This window comes from Musca domestica, unplaced genomic scaffold (assembly GCF_030504385.1).
Source record: "Musca domestica strain aabys unplaced genomic scaffold, Musca_domestica.polishedcontigs.V.1.1 4, whole genome shotgun sequence".
NCBI classification, from domain to species: domain Eukaryota; kingdom Metazoa; phylum Arthropoda; class Insecta; order Diptera; family Muscidae; genus Musca; species Musca domestica.
In genome coordinates, this window is record NW_026712328.1 from 8,916,185 (window position 1) to 8,933,909 (window position 17,725).

General features: G+C 35.1%; 2 protein-coding genes across 5 annotated transcripts in view; one reads left to right on the forward strand and one right to left on the reverse strand.

Annotated features, from left to right (window-relative positions):
* The window catches only part of LOC101896953 (hemicentin-1), a 1,222,160-nt gene that overhangs the window by 191,488 nt on the left and 1,012,947 nt on the right, over nucleotides 1-17,725 (reverse strand). The gene's annotated exons all lie outside the window — the stretch shown is intronic.
* Nucleotides 11,590-17,367, forward strand: LOC131804238 (type-2 histone deacetylase 2-like). Its single transcript, XM_059126816.1, has 2 exons — nucleotides 11,590-12,531; nucleotides 15,655-17,367. The coding sequence occupies exons 1-2, from the start codon at nucleotides 12,016-12,018 to the stop codon at nucleotides 15,946-15,948; spliced, it is 810 nt and encodes a 269-aa protein (XP_058982799.1). The 5' UTR covers nucleotides 11,590-12,015; the 3' UTR covers nucleotides 15,949-17,367.

A 17,725-nucleotide genomic window follows, 5' to 3' on the forward strand; every position in this document is an offset into this window, starting at 1 on the left:
GGTCCACGTTTTGGTATAGCCCCCATATTTGATGATTTTTGCCACATTTTTTCAGGGATTTGTTCGAAAATTGGTATTTGTTGGTCATAATTGGTTCCAGCTTCGGTGGCGAAACATTGCATGCATGGGTCCATGATTTGATATAGCCCCCATATAACGGTACCTCCCGATATTCGGTATTTTGATGGTTTTTGCCACATTTTTTCACTGATTTGTCTAAAAATTGGTATTTGTGGGTCATAATGGGTTCCAGCTCCGGTGGCGAAACATTGTAATTATAGGTCCACGTTTTGGTATAGCCCCCATATAACGGTACCTCCCCATAATCGGCATTTTAATGGTTTTTGCCACATTTCTTCTAATGTTTCTTTTACCCTAAGGTGGAGGGTATTAAAAGTTTGGCCCGGCCGAACTTAATGTTTTTTTACTTGTTTTTTATTGCTCTATAAACATACTTTAGATTTAATTACCAAAACAAATAATAAATACAAAAATCAAGCACACCTACATATTTATAAGTTTTAAACTGCTTATACAGCATTATTATATCACATATTTGGACTATTTTATTGTTACAGTTAATTTTCTTTATTTTAGTTCATTTTAGTTCATTGGCCATTGGTTCATTCACTTTTGCAATGTTTTTAAGTTTCTTTAACACATTTATTTATTTTGCTTACATAGCATTTAATGTCTACTAGTAGCCGACCTACATTACAATTAATTTATATCAGCATTTATCAATAGCATTTTAATTAATTATGTTAAGAAATTATGTATATAAAGACAGCCAGAAATAAAGAAAATTCAGTCGTCTTTTGTAGTGACTAAACCAAGAGTTTTAATTACTATCTAGGCGGCTTCCTTCAAGTTCATGTGCTTGCAAGGAAATTAATTTGGATACTAAGTGTCAGTTCAAATTTATGTGTTTGAATTGAATCGCACTAGATCCTACTATCAAAACATTTTTTGGTGACCCCGACGTGATCCTGACAGTAACTAAACCGAAACATTTTTTGGTGACGTTATCCACAAGGTGTGAGGACGTAACGCACGCGTACCAATTTCAAAAACCCCCTTTTTGGAGCTCTGGAGGAAAACCAGAAGGAAATTGCCTGTAACTAATCATCATACAACAACTTCTGCTACTCGCTGATAAATCAACAAACAATAATGGCAAACGTCCAAGAGCTTATTTCTCAGCAAGAAGAAAGAGGCAGCAATTTCGAAAAATTCGTCTCTACTATAAAGAAGGCACCTCTTGAAAGGAGAACGGAAGAGTTCTACAAGAGCAAACTTGATGAACTAAGGCTGTTATGGCAGAATTTTGAGAAGGTAGAAAACAGAATTCGCGATGATCCATCATTGTCAGAGGATGATCCGTATATTGCTCGGAATCTATATAGAACGATTGGAGAGAAGTTCAGCTCAACAATGGAATATATAGACGCGGAAGTGAAGAAACTGAGGTCAGCCAAAAGTAAGCCAGTTCCCACCTTGAGAGAGAAATCGACTGAAGTTGTCGCAGGAGACAAAATACCTTCCCGTGTTGATGGGCTTGTCAGAATGATAAATGCTCGAATGAGTGCCCTTAGTCGTCACTTGCAAGGCTTGGGCACAATCGAAGCGGAACAGGCGAAGCAATTTTATAGCATCAAAGAAGATACTATAAAAAAGCTATGGAATCAAATAACGGAGCTCTACGATGAAATATTGCAGCAGATTGAAGATACATCGAAAATTGGATTAAGTCAAGAAAACTACGATATGCTGGAAGATTCGGTACAAGACAACTTAATAAAACTAGCAGTCTTGAAAGACAAATGCAGCGAAACCGTGACCATTGCACCTCAATTAGGGAGTGACATTATAGCACATAGTTCACTCCCACTACCAAAGGTAACAATTCCTCAATTCAATGGGGATTGTTTGAAGTGGCGTCAGTTCTATGAACTTTTCTTGGAGATGGTAGACAAACAGTCTCTTCCAAGTGTTCAAAAAATGTGGTATCTCAAAACCAATTTGTCTGGCGAGGCTGGCAAACTAATCAGTCATCTATCCTTGACAGAGGATAATTACAAAACGGCATGGATGTTGCTGCAAGAACGTTATAACAATAAGCGGGTTCTTGTTTCCACTCTAGTAGAACGGATTCTGAGTCAACTAAATGGAACTTCATCAACGGCCTCCATCAAGGCTCTGCATGACACTACAAAGGAATGCATGCTAGCCCTCAACAATCTTCAAATCGACACAACGTCTTGGGATGCTCTATTGATTCAATTGATCACAAAGAAATTGGATCCCGCTCTGTACATACGATTCATGCAATCACTGGCGAATCCGAAGGAAGTTCCTACTATGAAAGAGCTGTTTTCATTTTTGGAACTGCAATTCGAATCAATGGAATCGATTGGAAAAGCGGCATCTACGCACAAGGGTTCAACCAAAACTGTTTCGTCCGTAACATCAGTGGAGGATCACAGGAGTTGTAAACTATGCAAGAACGGCTCCCATCCAATTTATCATTGTAAGAAGTTCTTGGCAATGACAGAAGGTAAGCGATTGAAATGGATACAGCAACATAAATTGTGTGTAAATTGTTTCAAATCGGACCATGCAGCAAAAACTTGTTTTTCTGGCAACTGCAAAATATGTAGTAATAAGCACAATACACTGCTACATTTGCCAAAAAAGTCTCAACCGTCGCCGAAGGCCTCAAATCAATCACCACCAACAAAAATCGATATCGCACCAGTCAACGTTACTGCAGTTTCTTTGGCATCAGCAGAAGATCAGAAAAGGGTAATCCTAGCAACGGCTAGAGTCATCATCAAAGCGACTAACGGTATGTCAGGCGAATTTAGAGCGGTGTTAGACTCGGGTTCGCAAGTGAACATTGTGACGGAAAGACTCATACAAAAATTGTCACTTAGAACAGCAGATGCCTCTTTATCTATTTCCGGAGTCGGAAGGATTCAGAAGAAGGCTTATCATCGGGTAAACATACAAATTTAATCAAGCAATTCTGAATTTTCCACAAATTTGGAAGCATTTGTTTGGCCCACAATTATACCTCCGCTACCAAATCATGATTTGGATATACAAAACTGGCAAATTCCCAAGAATATTAGATTAGCAGACCCTAATTTTAACGTTCAAGGAAAAATTGACATTTTACTCGGAGCTGAGTTTTACTTCAGTTTAATGCAACCAGGCACAATAAAACTAAATGGTCATCAACCCATACTCCAAAATACTGCGCTTGGCTGGATTGTAGGTGGTTTAATTCAACAATCGTCAACGGACGACACATCAGCAGCGCTAACATGCGCAATTTTTAGTGAAACATCACTGGAACAAGCTATCGAAAAATTATGGAAACTTGAGGAAGTGGAATCAACTGAAAAGGTCATGTCTCCATTAGAAACCCTTTGCGAATCTCACTTCAATCAACATGTTAAGACGGATCAGAATGGTCGTTTCATCGTCAGCCTTCCGTTTCAAGAATCTCCAACAGTATTGGGGAAATCACATGCAATGGCTTATAACCGATTTATGAGCCTTGAACGCCGACTTCTACAGAAGGAAGATATCCGAAGTCAGTACATTAAATTTATGCGAGAATATGAACAATTAGGACACATGCAAAATATTGACGTGTGTACCGTATCAAATCCTAAATATTTTATTCCGCATCATTGTGTTCTCAAGCCCGATAGTACAACAACAAAACTTAGGGTTGTATTTGACGCATCAGCGAAAACTTCATCAGGTCAATCGTTAAATGATCTAATGTATACAGGACCAATCGTACAAAGTGAATTGTTTTCTATTTTGCTGAGGTTTCGATTGCCAAAATTCGTCTTCACAACCGACATTGAAAAGATGTACAGGCAGATTTTAATGCATCCCGATGATCAAAGGTATCAGCTAATTATCTGGAGAGAGGATCCATCCCACCCAGTCAGTTATTACAAACTTAATAAGGTCACATATGGGACACGTTCAGCACCGTATCTGGCTACAAAATGCTTACAAAAGATTGCAAACGAGAACATGGAGCGATATCCATTAGGCTCACAAATGCTGAAAGATAATTTTTATATGGATGACGGTCTCGGCGGTGCAGATAGCCTAAGTACAGCTATTGAAATACAAAAGGAGCTAATAACAATCTTGAAACAACACGGCTTCATTCTAAGGAAATGGTCATCCAATACACCAAGATTGCTGAAGGACATACCACATAGCGATCGAGAAGTGAACCCGGATCTCAACGAATCTCAAACAATAAAGACGTTGGGATTATATTGGATGCCGCAAGCAGATCAATTTTGTGTAAAAACGAACATTGATCAAAATGAAATCATATCAAAACGAGTAGTTACGTCTGAACTAGCAAAATTATTTGATCCGTTTGGCCTACTTGCACCGATTGTGGTGAAGGCAAAAATATTTATTCAGCAGCTGTGGCAACATACATTAGATTGGGACGAAGCATTACCCGAAAAACTTTGTGCCACTTGGAAAACATTTCGAAGGGAATTGGAAGGTCTCAACAACTTTAAGATACCGCGACATGTATTCTGTGGGGAGATCCCGACGAAAATCCAGTTGCATGTGTTTGCCGATGCATCGGAAAGAGCTTTTGGCGCGGCTATTTATATTCGTTTTAGTGGAAAAGATGGACGAGTCGTTGTACGTCTGATCTGTGCTAAATCCAGAGTAGCTCCTTTGAAAAAACAAACTCTACCACGATTAGAGCTATGTGCCGCAGTGGTAGCAGCTCAACTGGCTACCAGGGTGAAAAATGACCTAAGGCTTCAGAATAATCCGATGTTTTTATGGACTGATTCTGAAATAGTACTCGCCTGGATAAAATCAAGGTCCAACGTATATAAGACTTTTGTGGCTAATAGGGTATCCACCATACAAAACTTAACATTGCCAGAACAATGGAACCACGTTAAGTCAAAAGAAAATCCTGCCGACATTTTATCCCGAGGACTCTCGCCAGCTGATCTTTCTAAATGCCGATTATGGTTTCATGGTCCAGTTTTTCTTCATGGAAAGGAAGAACTATGGCCGACCAAATTCTCTCTGCAAGAGGATATAACAAATAGCATGGAGTTAAAGACTGCAGCTACGACGTCAATAGTAGCTTCTGACATGCATCTAATACATATGATCGAGCACAAAAATTCATTCAGGAAGTTACAAAGAATTTTGGCATACGTGCTTAGATTCACCAGCAATGCACGTATGCAAAAGGCACACCGGCCTCAACATATAGCAGTGTCTTCCAACGAATTAGACTGACTCCCTTCGTCGAATAATTCAAGCCGTACAATCATCCGAATTTGCAGCTGATATCAACGCGTTGAAGGCTGAAAAGCAGATTAATAAGCATAGCTCGCTATGCAGTTTATCACCGTTTTTGGATGATGAAGGCATTCTTCGCGTTGGAGGAAGGTTGGAACATGCTATGCTACAAATGGATGCGAAACACCAAATGATATTGCCTTATAATGATCCTTTGGTGAAATTGCTATTTAAGATAGTTCATGAAGAAAATAAACATTGTGGAGCTCAAGCCCTGTTAAACGCAATAAGACAGCGATTCTGGCCAATAAAAGGCAAGATAACAGCAAGGTCTACTGTTCAAAGATGCATAAAATGTAATAGAGCGCGACCACAACTGTATCAACAAATAATGGGAAATTTGCCAGCAACAAGGGTAGTTCCTGCTCGACCATTTATCTACTCTGGAGTCGACTACTGTGGGCCATTTTGGATACATTACAAGGTCAGGGGCAAGCGACCAACAAAGGCTTATGTCGCTGTATTCTGCTGCTTTGCAACAAAGGTTGTTCATTTAGAGCTCGTATCGGACCTATCAACCGAATCATTCATTGGCGCTCTTAAACGATTTATAGCTCGCAGAGGTCACTGCCAAAATATATACTGCGATAACGCTACAAACTTTGTTGGAGCCAAAAATAGTTTAGAGGAATTATCTGAAACCTTATATTCGGACAAGGCGCAAGAGCTACTTTTATCAGCTGCAAGTTCCAAGGGCATACAGTTCCATTTCATTCCACCAAGAGCTCCGCATTTCGGAGGCTTATGGGAAGCTGCAGTGAAGTCCGCAAAACGTCTCTTGGTCCGTAGTGTTTCAACGGAAACACTTACTCATGAAGAATTAGAGACAATAATAGTAGAAATCGAAGCTATTTTAAATATTGATTTTTCAATGGTATGCGGATCTGAAACCAACCTCATCATCATTAAAAATTCCGGAATAATGGAAATTGGTCCTAACTGCGTAATAAACCAGTAAGGAAAGCTCAAAAGTCGGGCGGGGCCGACTATATGATACCCTACACCACTATGCATATTTATTCGAGCTCTCGTAAAAAGGTTTATACAGGGCATTTCAGAGCTCTATGAGATATTTGGTACAAAATCAAAATCTATCTAATTCTATCGTGCATTTTACGAACTATAACTATCTGTGAACCGGGTTTCTCCAAATTTGACGTATTACCTTCTAGACTGAATTCGGTCTTATGTACGAAAATTCAGGTGATTTGGGCTGATATTGACCATTTAGTGCACATTTAACCCGAAATCGGATGAAGATATATATGGGAGCTATGTCCAAATCTGAACCGATTTCGATAAAATTTAAAACAGCTATTCATGTGCTCCATCTAATACCTGGTACCAAATATCACGGTTGTGGAGTGAATATTACGAATGTAAAGGTCTAAAACACTAAATCAGATGAAACATATATATGGTTGCTATATCTAAATCTGAACCGATTTTCACTAAATTTGATATACTTGCTTCTAGGCTGAATTTGGTCCGATGTACTAAAATTCAGTCCATTTGGACTTATATCGGCCATTTGGTGCACAATTAACCCGAAATCGGATGAAAATATATATGGGAGCTATATCCAAATCTGAACCGATTTCGATAAAATTACAAACAGCTATTTCTGGGCTGTATCTTATATCTGGTACCAAATATCATTCTTGTGGAGTGCATATTACGAATGTGAGAGGCTTAAACACCAAATCGGATAAAACATATATATGGGAACTATAGCTGTCTCTGAACCGATTTTCTCCAAATTTGTTGTATTTGCTTTAAGGCTAATCTCGGCCACATATGCCAAAATTCGGGCCATTTGGGCTAATATTGGCCATTTGGTGGTCAATTAACCCGAAATCGGATGAAGATATATATGGGAGCTATATCCAAATCTGAACCGATTTCGATAAAATTTAAAACAGCTATTTCTGTGCTCCATCTAATACCTGGTACCAAATATAACGGTTGTGGAGTGCATAGTAGGAATGTGAGGGACTTCAAGATCAAATCGGATGAAAGATATATATGGGAGCTATAGCTATATCTGAACCAATTTTCTCCAAATTTGATATACTTGCTTCTAGGCCGAACTCGGTTGGGTGTGCCAAAATTCAGGTAATTTGGACTGATAGTGGACATTTGGTGCACATTTAACCCGAAATCGGATGAAGATATATATGGGAGCTATATCTAAATTTGATCCGATTCTCACCAAATTCAATAGGGTTCGTCCTTGGGCCAAAAAAATATTGTTTGGAAAATTTCATCTCAATCGGATAATAAATGCGACCTGCATTTTGTTCACAAGAATACATGGACAGACGGACGGACGGACAGACGGACTGACATGCATAAATCGACTCAGAAAGTGATTCTATGAAGGTTCTCAAAAGTAACTATGGGTCTATCTCGTTTCCTTCTCCATGTTACAAACAAATGCACAAAGACATAATACCCTTACCACTATGTGGTGTAGGGTATAAAAACAAATTTGTTACGATACATGGACATTTTGCAGCTTCCAGTAGTTTACATACATCCTATGTAAGATTGAAAGGCATTCAATATATAAGTCGACAAGAGGAAATTGAAAAGGTTTCAACAAATACCAATACCACCTCTTACAAGATTAATCAAGAAGAATTGGATAATATACAAAAACAGTTGCATGAATCACCTCTAAAACACCTACCACAATTAATACACTCATCAAATCAACATCATCATGCAGTTAGCTACGCATCTTTAGCTTGCTGCATTCTTATTTTACTTGGCCTGCTGAGTTGGAGGATCCACACAAAATTTAAGAAGCCATCTCAATTCATACCTACACCAGCTATAAGATCTCATCAATCAACAATCGATGTTACAATGGAGTCATTCCCACATGCATCCAACCCAGGCGCACTCATTACTTGAACAATGTCAACGCGGCGGAGAATGTTAAAACATACATAAATATTTTTTTTTATTGTTCTATAAACATAATTTAGATTTAATTACCAAAACAAACAATAAATACAAAAATCAAGCACACCTACATATTTATAAGTTTTAAACTGCTTATACAGCATTATTATATCACATATTTGGACTATTTTATTGTTACAGTTAATTTTCTTTATTTTAGTTCATTTTAGTTCATTGGCCATTGGTTCATTCACTTTTGCAATGTTTTTAAGTTTCTTTAACACATTTATTTATTTTGCTTACATAGCATTTAATGTCTACTAGTAGCCGACCTACATTACAATTAATTTATATCAGCATTTATCAATAGCATTTTAATTAATTATGTTAAGAAATTATGTATATAAAGACAGCCAGAAATAAAGAAAATTCAGTCGTCTTTTGTAGTGACTAAACCAAGAGTTTTAATTACTATCTAGGCGGCTTCCTTCAAGTTCATGTGCTTGCAAGGAAATTAATTTGGATACTAAGTGTCAGTTCAAATTTATGTGTTTGAATTGAATCGCACTAGATCCTACTATCAAAACAAACGGTGAATAATGTAGCTAAAATCATCAAAATATCGTATATAAGGAGGTGCATTTAAATTGGAGCTGTGCGAAGACCTGGACCAGCATAGACAATTTTCTGTCACAGGCTGTAGCATCTATTACGAACTTCAAATACCACGTCTCAAACAATTTCGGTGGGTATTGTACCTAAAATCGTCAAAATACCGAATATAGGGGGCTATATGAAGACGTGGACCTGCACAGACAATTTTCTGTCTTAGGGTGTAGTATCCATTTTGAACTTAAAATACCAAATTTGAAACAATTCCCGTGAATAATGTCGCTAAAATCATCAAAATACCGAATATCGGGAGGTACCGTTATATGGGGGCTAAACGAAGACGTGGACCTGCACAGATAATTTTCCGTCTTAGGGTGTAGTATCCATTTTGAACTTCAAATACCAAATTTGAAACAATTCCCGTGAATAGTGTCGCTAAAATCATCAAAATACCGAATATAGGGAGGTACCGTTATATGGGGGCTATATGAAAACGTGGACCTACATGGCCCATTTACGAACTTATCCTGCCTACTGGATTTGTACTTTCAAGATACAGACACTCCTAAAAGATAAATCGGACAGATTATTTAAAAAATAATAGTGCACGAGTTACGTCCCGGCCATTGCCACTTATTTTTTGTCGAATAAAGCATAACACAAAAGTTTCAAATGATATTTGAAACGTTTGTTTTTGTATCCACATTCCCAGACAATCATTCGATGCAGCGTCAGCAAAACCCTGTCGCTACATTGAGTCATTAAATATTAAAAGCAACAAATAAAATTCGGTCTTAAGCTGCCCTCAGACACACCAACAGTTGGCCCAACTTGTGACAAGTTGGTACAACTATTGGTGCGTCTGAGGGCTAGTTGTACAACTTTTTCGAAAGTTGGTTGAAGTTGGTTGGAAATATCAACAATTTTTGATAAGCTGCCCTCAGACACACCAACAGTTGGCCCAACTTGTCACTTTTAAGTTTTATGAAAAAGTTGGTCGGTCTCCTCGCACGTAACAACTTTTCATACAACTGTTGTACCAACTTTTCATTTACAAAGTATTTTTGAAGCGTCAACATGAAGTCGGATGCTCTTGCGCTACTTGGAATTGATATAATTTTAGAGGAAGAAGAAGAAAGACAACTGCAGAGAAAGAAAAAGTTGAAGAAAAAAATGTGGTCAAAGCATTGGTTCATAAAATGAAATAAATTTTCGAACAAAAAACTTTTAAAAACATTGAAAGATTATAAAAATTATATGCGAATGTCAGACCAAACATTCAATGATCTTTTATCGAAAGTAAAAGTTCATATTGAAAAGAAAGACACCATTATGAGGGAGGCCATTAGTGTGGAAAATCGTTTGGCAATCACATTGCGATTTTTGGCCACCGGTAATTCTTTCGAAGACATGAAGTTCTCCTACGCAGTGTCTCCACAATCCATAAGCTCTATTGTTTTTGAAACATGCGAAGCGACTATAAAAGTCCTGAAAGATTTTATTAAGGTAAGACAATTGAACATATTTTACATTGTGAGTGTCACTTAAATGATTTACTTATAGGTTCCCAAAACTCCAGAAGAATGGGAGAGTATAGCACAAAAGTTTTTTGAAAAATCGTTGTATTGGAGCACTCGATGGCAAGCACATCAATATCACAAGACCACAACATTCTGGAACGTTCTACTTCAACTATAAAAAAACGTTTAGTATTGTATTGATGGCATTAGTTGATAGTAATAGCAACTTTCTTATGGTTGATGTGGGAGCGAATGGTCGAGTATCTGATGGTGGTGTTTTCTCCAATACAAAGTTCTTCAGAAAACTCGAAAATGATGAATTGAAAAAAAAAATGCAGTCCTTAAGTCAACTGCACAACTCTTCTTTGGTGTATATATATAATTCGAGCGACCTGACAAAGGTATTTCCAAATCCCGCAAAAAGCTGAACAACTCGAAGTACCACAGCTTTGGTACATAAAGGTCGTCTGCACCCGCACCAGATCGGTCACTCTGAATGTACCTCTTGAGTTCTCGCCGATAGCAAGTACGCATGTTTCCATTTTTTTTAACGTCGTCTACTGTTGCGTTGTTTTTATTTTTTTTATACTAAATTAATAACTTTTCATAGCTTCGTTTTTTTATATTTTTATTTTTATATATTTCCAGTTTGGCCACAGTTCAGGCATTTTTTTATATTCCTCTATAAAATCGCGCATTGACGCTTCCTCTTCGCAATCACTCATTTTTATTTATGTTTTATTTTAGTTTTTTTTTCTTGTTTTGTTTTATGATTATGTTTTGTTTTCGTTTCTCTTCTTGCGCTCTGCTTATGTATGTGCTGCTTCACCAAAGTCAAGACATAAATGAAGAAAACACTGAAGTTGGTACAACTAGCCCTCGCACTCACCAACAGTTGGCCCAACTTACGAAATTATCAAAAATTTTTGATATTTCCAACCAACTTTCGAAAAAGTTGTACAACTAGCCCTCAGACGCACCAATAGTTGTACCAACTTGTCACAAGTTGAGCCAACTGTTGGTGTGTCTGAGGGCAGCTATAATTTCGTAAGTTGGGCCAACTGTTGGTGCGTGCGAGGGTGAACTTTAGGACCACAACCAAACACAAAACAAGTGTGTTTTAAATCCACAATGGATAAGCAGTGTGTTCACAACCACAGCAGATAACTGGCGCAGTCGGGATGTTTGTTTCTAAAGAACAAAACATAAAAGAACCATTGGAAAAACTACAAGAACATTAATAATTAATAAATTCAAAAACATTTCGATAAGTGAAAATTTTGTTCTGAAGAACAAAACATAAAAGAACCGTTGGAAATGCTACAAGAACATTAATAGTTAATAAATTCAAAACGATTTTAATAAGTGAACAATTTTGTTCTAAAGAACAAAAGATAAAAGAATCGTTGAAAAAATATAATAACATTAACAATTAATAAGTGCAAAAACATTTTAATAAGTGAAAAATTGTGTTCTAAAGAACAAAACATATAAGTAAAGAAAAAAAAAACAACTAAATATTAATAAAATAAAAAGAAAGAAAAAGTGAAAAAGTAAGACATAAAATATATAAACATTTTGGAAGTCTATGTCTACAAAAAAAAATATCGCATTTGAAAAAAATAGAAAAATGGATAACCTCGAAGAAGTAATAAGTCGACAAGAGGAAATTATCCAACAGTTGCAACAACAAATGGAGCAGCAGCAGCAACAAATGCAACTGCAGCAACAACAATTACAAATCCAAATGCAACAACAACCACAAAATGAACGTCCACAGCAGCAACAAAATAATGGGTTAACACTGAATTTGTGTCCGAAAGATATACTCGAACAATTTCGCAAATTAAAACCACTAGATAAAAACCACAATCCAAGGGCATTTACACGATCAGTGGAATCTGTGATCGAGCTTTGTAATGGGAATCAGGAAATCTTGAAGTATGGCCTAAACATTGTCGCCAACGAAAAAATTCAAGGAGACTACGGAAAGAGGATCCGGATGCTGGAGATCGGAGCAGCATGGAACAAATTGAAGAAGGAAATCCTGATCAGCAGCCAACCAATGAAGACGTATGCCGAAATTTACAATTTTTGCAGAAAGGTAAAAGTAGAAAACTTAGAAGAACTATTCCAATACTTTGTTAATGCTAAGTATGAAATTAAGCCAAGAATTTATGAACCACGAATAGTTGACAGAGATTTGGTAGATCTTCTATTAGAGAAGATAGATGGTCATGTTAGGGACCATATATCTGATGAAGAGTCACTTCAGGATATTATAAATAAGTATACCAGGCTCAGATTACTCGATGACAGAAGAGCCATTGATTATAGACATCGAAAAAATGTTATTCAACAATCTAATAAGAAATGGGAAGGAAATAGAATCAATTTTACAAAAAATAATAGTAACGGAAAGCCTCAATCAGAGAATAGAAAAAATCCACTTAATCGATTTTCGGGACAAATTTACAAAAATAATCAGCAGGTTGATAATAACAAAAACTATACCCCATCCAACAAAATGTTTTCAAGACAAATTAATAATACAAATCAATATAGATATTCACAACAAAATCGGAATAATTCCGAACAAAGTAAAATGTCTACTCAAACTATCCCTAGTTTAGGTCAATATTTTATGGACACTGACAATGTTGAGCAAGATGAAAACTTTATTATAGAGGCCCAAATACACAACAACCCATAGTAAGACTCACAATTAGAGACCAAAATATAAATTGTCTCATTGATACCGGTTCCACAAAAAGCATTATGTCCCCAAATGCACTTAAAAATTTTATGATCGAGAATAATGACCAAAAATGTTACTTCAGGACATTAAATGGAGTTAGTTAAATAAGAAACTGATTACATCATATCCTAAAGAATTTAACACAGACTGTTTCATTACTTGGATGGTCAACGATTTAATAGAAAAAAAATATAGTGCCATAATTGGTAAAGATATTTTACGTGATCTAAAAGTTACACTAAACTTTGAAGGTAATTTTAGAAAAATAAAAAAATTAAAATATTTTTAATGATTACCCACCCGAAATATTTGATGCATGTACATTGGAAAAAATTCCAAGCCCGATTTCGAATCTCATTAATTACCAAAATTTTAACAAAGAAGAATTTAAATCAATTTCGCAGTTATTGAAAAGATACAGCAAACTTTTTTGTTTAGATGGCGATAACTTAACGTTTACCCCTGAAATACAGCACGAAATAATTACTAAGACTTGCAGATCTATTTACTCCAGAATTTATAGATATCCAAAAGTACATAAAGAAGAAATCGAACGTCAAATCGGCCATTATGAATTAAGAAGAATGCCTTTCGGGCTCAAGAATGCCTCAGCTACATTCCAAAGGCTAATGAATTCAATATTAAGAGATTATATCAATAGAATATGTGTCGTATATTTAGACGACATACTAGTATTTAGTACTTCTCTACAAGAGTACATTGATAATTTGAAAAAGATTTTTTCTGTCCTTGAAGAAGCAGGTCTTAAGATACAAGTTGATAAGTGTAAATTCTTATCAAAAGAAATTTCTTATTTGGGACATGTATTGACTCCCGAAGGAATCAAGCCAAGTATGGAAAAAATCAGCGCAATAACAAATTTAAAATTACCGACAACCAAAAGCAAATTAAATCATTTTTGGGAATGATGGGTTACTACAGAAAGTTTATAAGAAATTAGGCAGTCTTTGCTTTTCCAATGATATCTTATTTAAAAAAGACAAAAAAGTTAATACAAGTGATCCAAAATACATAGTATCCTTTGATAAACTAAATAGATTGATTACGGAACATCCTATTTTAAAGTTTCCGGACTTTGAGAAAAGATTTAAGCTCACTACAGATGCAAGTAACTTTGCGTTGGGTGCAGTCTTTTCTCAAGATGGACACCCAATTTGCTTTGCATAAAGAACGTTAAATGAACATGAACGAAATCATTGAAAAAGAACTTCTTGCAGTGGTGTGGGGTATAAAGTATTTTAGACCATATTTGTATGGGAGAGAATTTGATTTACATACCGATCATCAGTCACTTAAGTGGCTACAGATAAAAAAATCTGCAAGGGATTTAAATCCAAGACTTCAAAGGTGGCTTATCCAATTAGGCGAATATGATGCCAAAATAGATTACATAAAGGGAAAAGAAAATAAAATTGCTGACTTTTTAAGTAAAATTGACGTGGAAACCAATGAAATTAAAAATATAGAGAAGACATTTATGATTCTACTGCAGCCACAATACATTCGCAAAATGAAGATATTAATGACCATTTTACAATCTTAGATATTGTAGTTAACAGATTTAAGATACAATTAATTTTAGTAAATAGAAAGGAAACCGAATCAAATATAGTATGTGGAAGCATTACAATATTTATAGAAAAGGCCGACCTTGACAATAATATTGCCAATATTCTAAATTAATTCATAATAAAAGGCAAGATAGGGATCTACTCGTTTCTACCTGATTCCGTTTATAATCGTTTGCAAACTCGGTTATTACAACTGTATTCTCAATATAACAATATCATGTTTGTAAGATGTAGTCACTATGCGAAAGACCTCCAACCTGAAGAGGAGGCAATAAGACAGATATCCCTATTTCATATTAAGGAGTCTGGCCATGCTGGAATTGTTCCAAATTATGAGGATAGCCTAACTTTAGTAGAAAAGTTAAGACTGTATATTTCAATTAATGGAAAAACGAAAAACCTTGTAGGTGATAATGAATTCAATAACTTAAATGTAAAGGAATTTTGTAGAGTAGAAGGCATTAATATACACTTCTCAAAACCTAATAGTCATACTAGAAATTCCGATGTAGAAATGATAAGCAATACCATTACGGAAAAAATCAGAACTCTTAATATGGAAGAAAAACTTCCAAAAAGGAACAAATAATGAAAGCCATAGAAATATATAACAAAACCTATCATTCAACCATTCGTGAAACACCGCATATGGTTCATTATGGATATATTGAAAAAACTTTAATTCGAGACCGCCTGGAGGATCAAAAGAACAAAATATCAAAGTTAAATGCAAATAGTGAAGACTACAAAGAAATACGAGAGGAATGGTTTATAAAAATTTATAGAAACGTTCGACACAAAGAACAGCCAAAATACAGAAAACAACCACTTCGTAATGTTAATGATTGTAATATTAAAAGACCTTTCAAATTTTCAGGCCCTAATAATGGTACTTCTCCTAATGTCTCTAGTACAGTTGAGCCAGGCAACTCCGTTGATCAGCCAAATCAATGAAAACCATGGATTTATTGAAACTAAAACCGGTGACGTGGAATTGGTGAACGAAACATATACAATAATCCATATAATAAATATAAGTGAAATAGAAGGAATATTAAACAACATCAGTATAAACATAGCAAGTCTAGATCTTAATAGCAACAGCGTTCTCCAAAACGAAATTAATCTTATTAGATCAAAAATTAAAACATTACTGCCACCGGACAGTTAGCTATGGTTGTCTGGAACAATGGACGATGAGGACAGGCAGGAAATATTTGCCCACTTATCCATCATCGATCAAAATTCACACAATATTACAGAAAACGTTAATAAACAAATTAATATCAATGATTCTCTGAACAAGTCATTGGAACATTTGAAAACAGCAGTAGATAATGATCGAAAGGAAATAGAATCGTCATTTAATGAGCTAAAAGAACTTAATAATAACTTTTTAATTAAACTATTTTATTTAGATCAGTTTTCAAAACTTAAAACCCTAGAGCATAAAATAGATCAAATACAGGACAACATAGTATCAGCTAAAAATAATTTTATACAATCAAGCAATTTTACGTCACAAGAGATTTTATAATTTCAAATTGATTTTTACAAATTAAAACGGTTGAAAGTGGGTATTATACTTTGTAGAGACGATTTTTTAGTTATAGCTATATTAGTACCGGAAAGTTTTATAAAAGCGGAACTTAAAACTATCGTTCCTATTCCAAACAATAATAAAATAGAGATAGACTCTGATGAAGAGACAATAATTAATATAAACGGCATTCCATACAAATATGAAGAAAATGTAACTAAGGAAGAGCAAGCATTGCATTTTTTATAACAGGTGTTGATATAAATTTAACAATATGACCTCAATTTTTAGTGTTGATAATGACATAATAATTATAAAGAATGCCTTCGCTGAAAAACTAAAACAAAACTGTGACGATAGGGTACTAACTTTAACTGGTAATTATTTTGTTATTCTTAATAACTGTAACTTAACCTTCCATAATGAAAGTTTCTTGAACAAAATAGTAGTATATGAAGACAAATATTTTTATCAGAATAATCAAAAACTTGAACTACCAAATGTAAACCCAAAATTTAACAAGATTACAATTGAAGACTTTGAAAGTTAAAGTGAAATCAAAGAAATTAAATTAAATAAAAACATATCAATTGGAATTGATTATAATTGTAATAATTTTAATTATTTTTATCGCATAATAAACAATAAGAACTTTCTTAAAATTAATATTGATAATCATATAAAACACTCAACAAAAAGAAATGAAATTAGTTTAGAAGAAATAACAAAAAATATGTCTCATAATTCTTAATTAAAATAAGAATATGTAATTTGCCTGTATGTTAATTAAGTTCAGTATGAAGACTCATATGTATAAAAAAAGAAATCCAGGAGTATTTCTGGCAAGGGGTGGAGGAGTTACGTCCCGGCCATTGCCACTTATTTTTTATTGAATAAAGCATAACACAAAAGTTCCAAATGATATTTGAAACTTTTGTTTTCGTATCCACATTCCCAGACAATCATTCGATGCAGCGTCAGCAAAACCCTGTCGCTACATTTAATCACAAAATATTAAAAGCAACAAATAAAATTCAGTCTTAAGACCACAATCAAACACAAAACAAGTGTTTTTTAATTCCACAAGGGATAAGCAGTGTGTTCAAAACCACGGCAGATAACTCACGCGTATGAATGGTACTGCAAATACCGTAAGTTCAGTAACGAGCGAGATGTTTTTTCCACATGCGGAAACATTTATAACAAAATACATGCTAGACTTTTTAGTTCTAACTATATCTAGTTTATAAGCAATTTTTAGCACTATATATATATTCTGGAAATACATATGAATATATGAAAAAATATATATGTTAGTGCGCCGAAATTGCGTCCCGATAAAAACGAGACATAATCAATAGGTGACGAGATTTACCTTAGTAATTACACACGAACGTGTAATGTTTAC

Excerpts from the sequence above, each read along its gene's own strand:
- LOC131804238 (XM_059126816.1), top strand. The coding sequence starts at position 12,016 with ATGTCTACAAAAAAAAATATCGCATTTGAAAAAAATAGAAAAATGGAT. Across the intron at positions 12,532-15,654 it reads TTTACAATTTTTGCAGAAAG|GCCCTAATAATGGTACTTCT; the intron begins GTAAAAGTAGAA and ends TCAAATTTTCAG.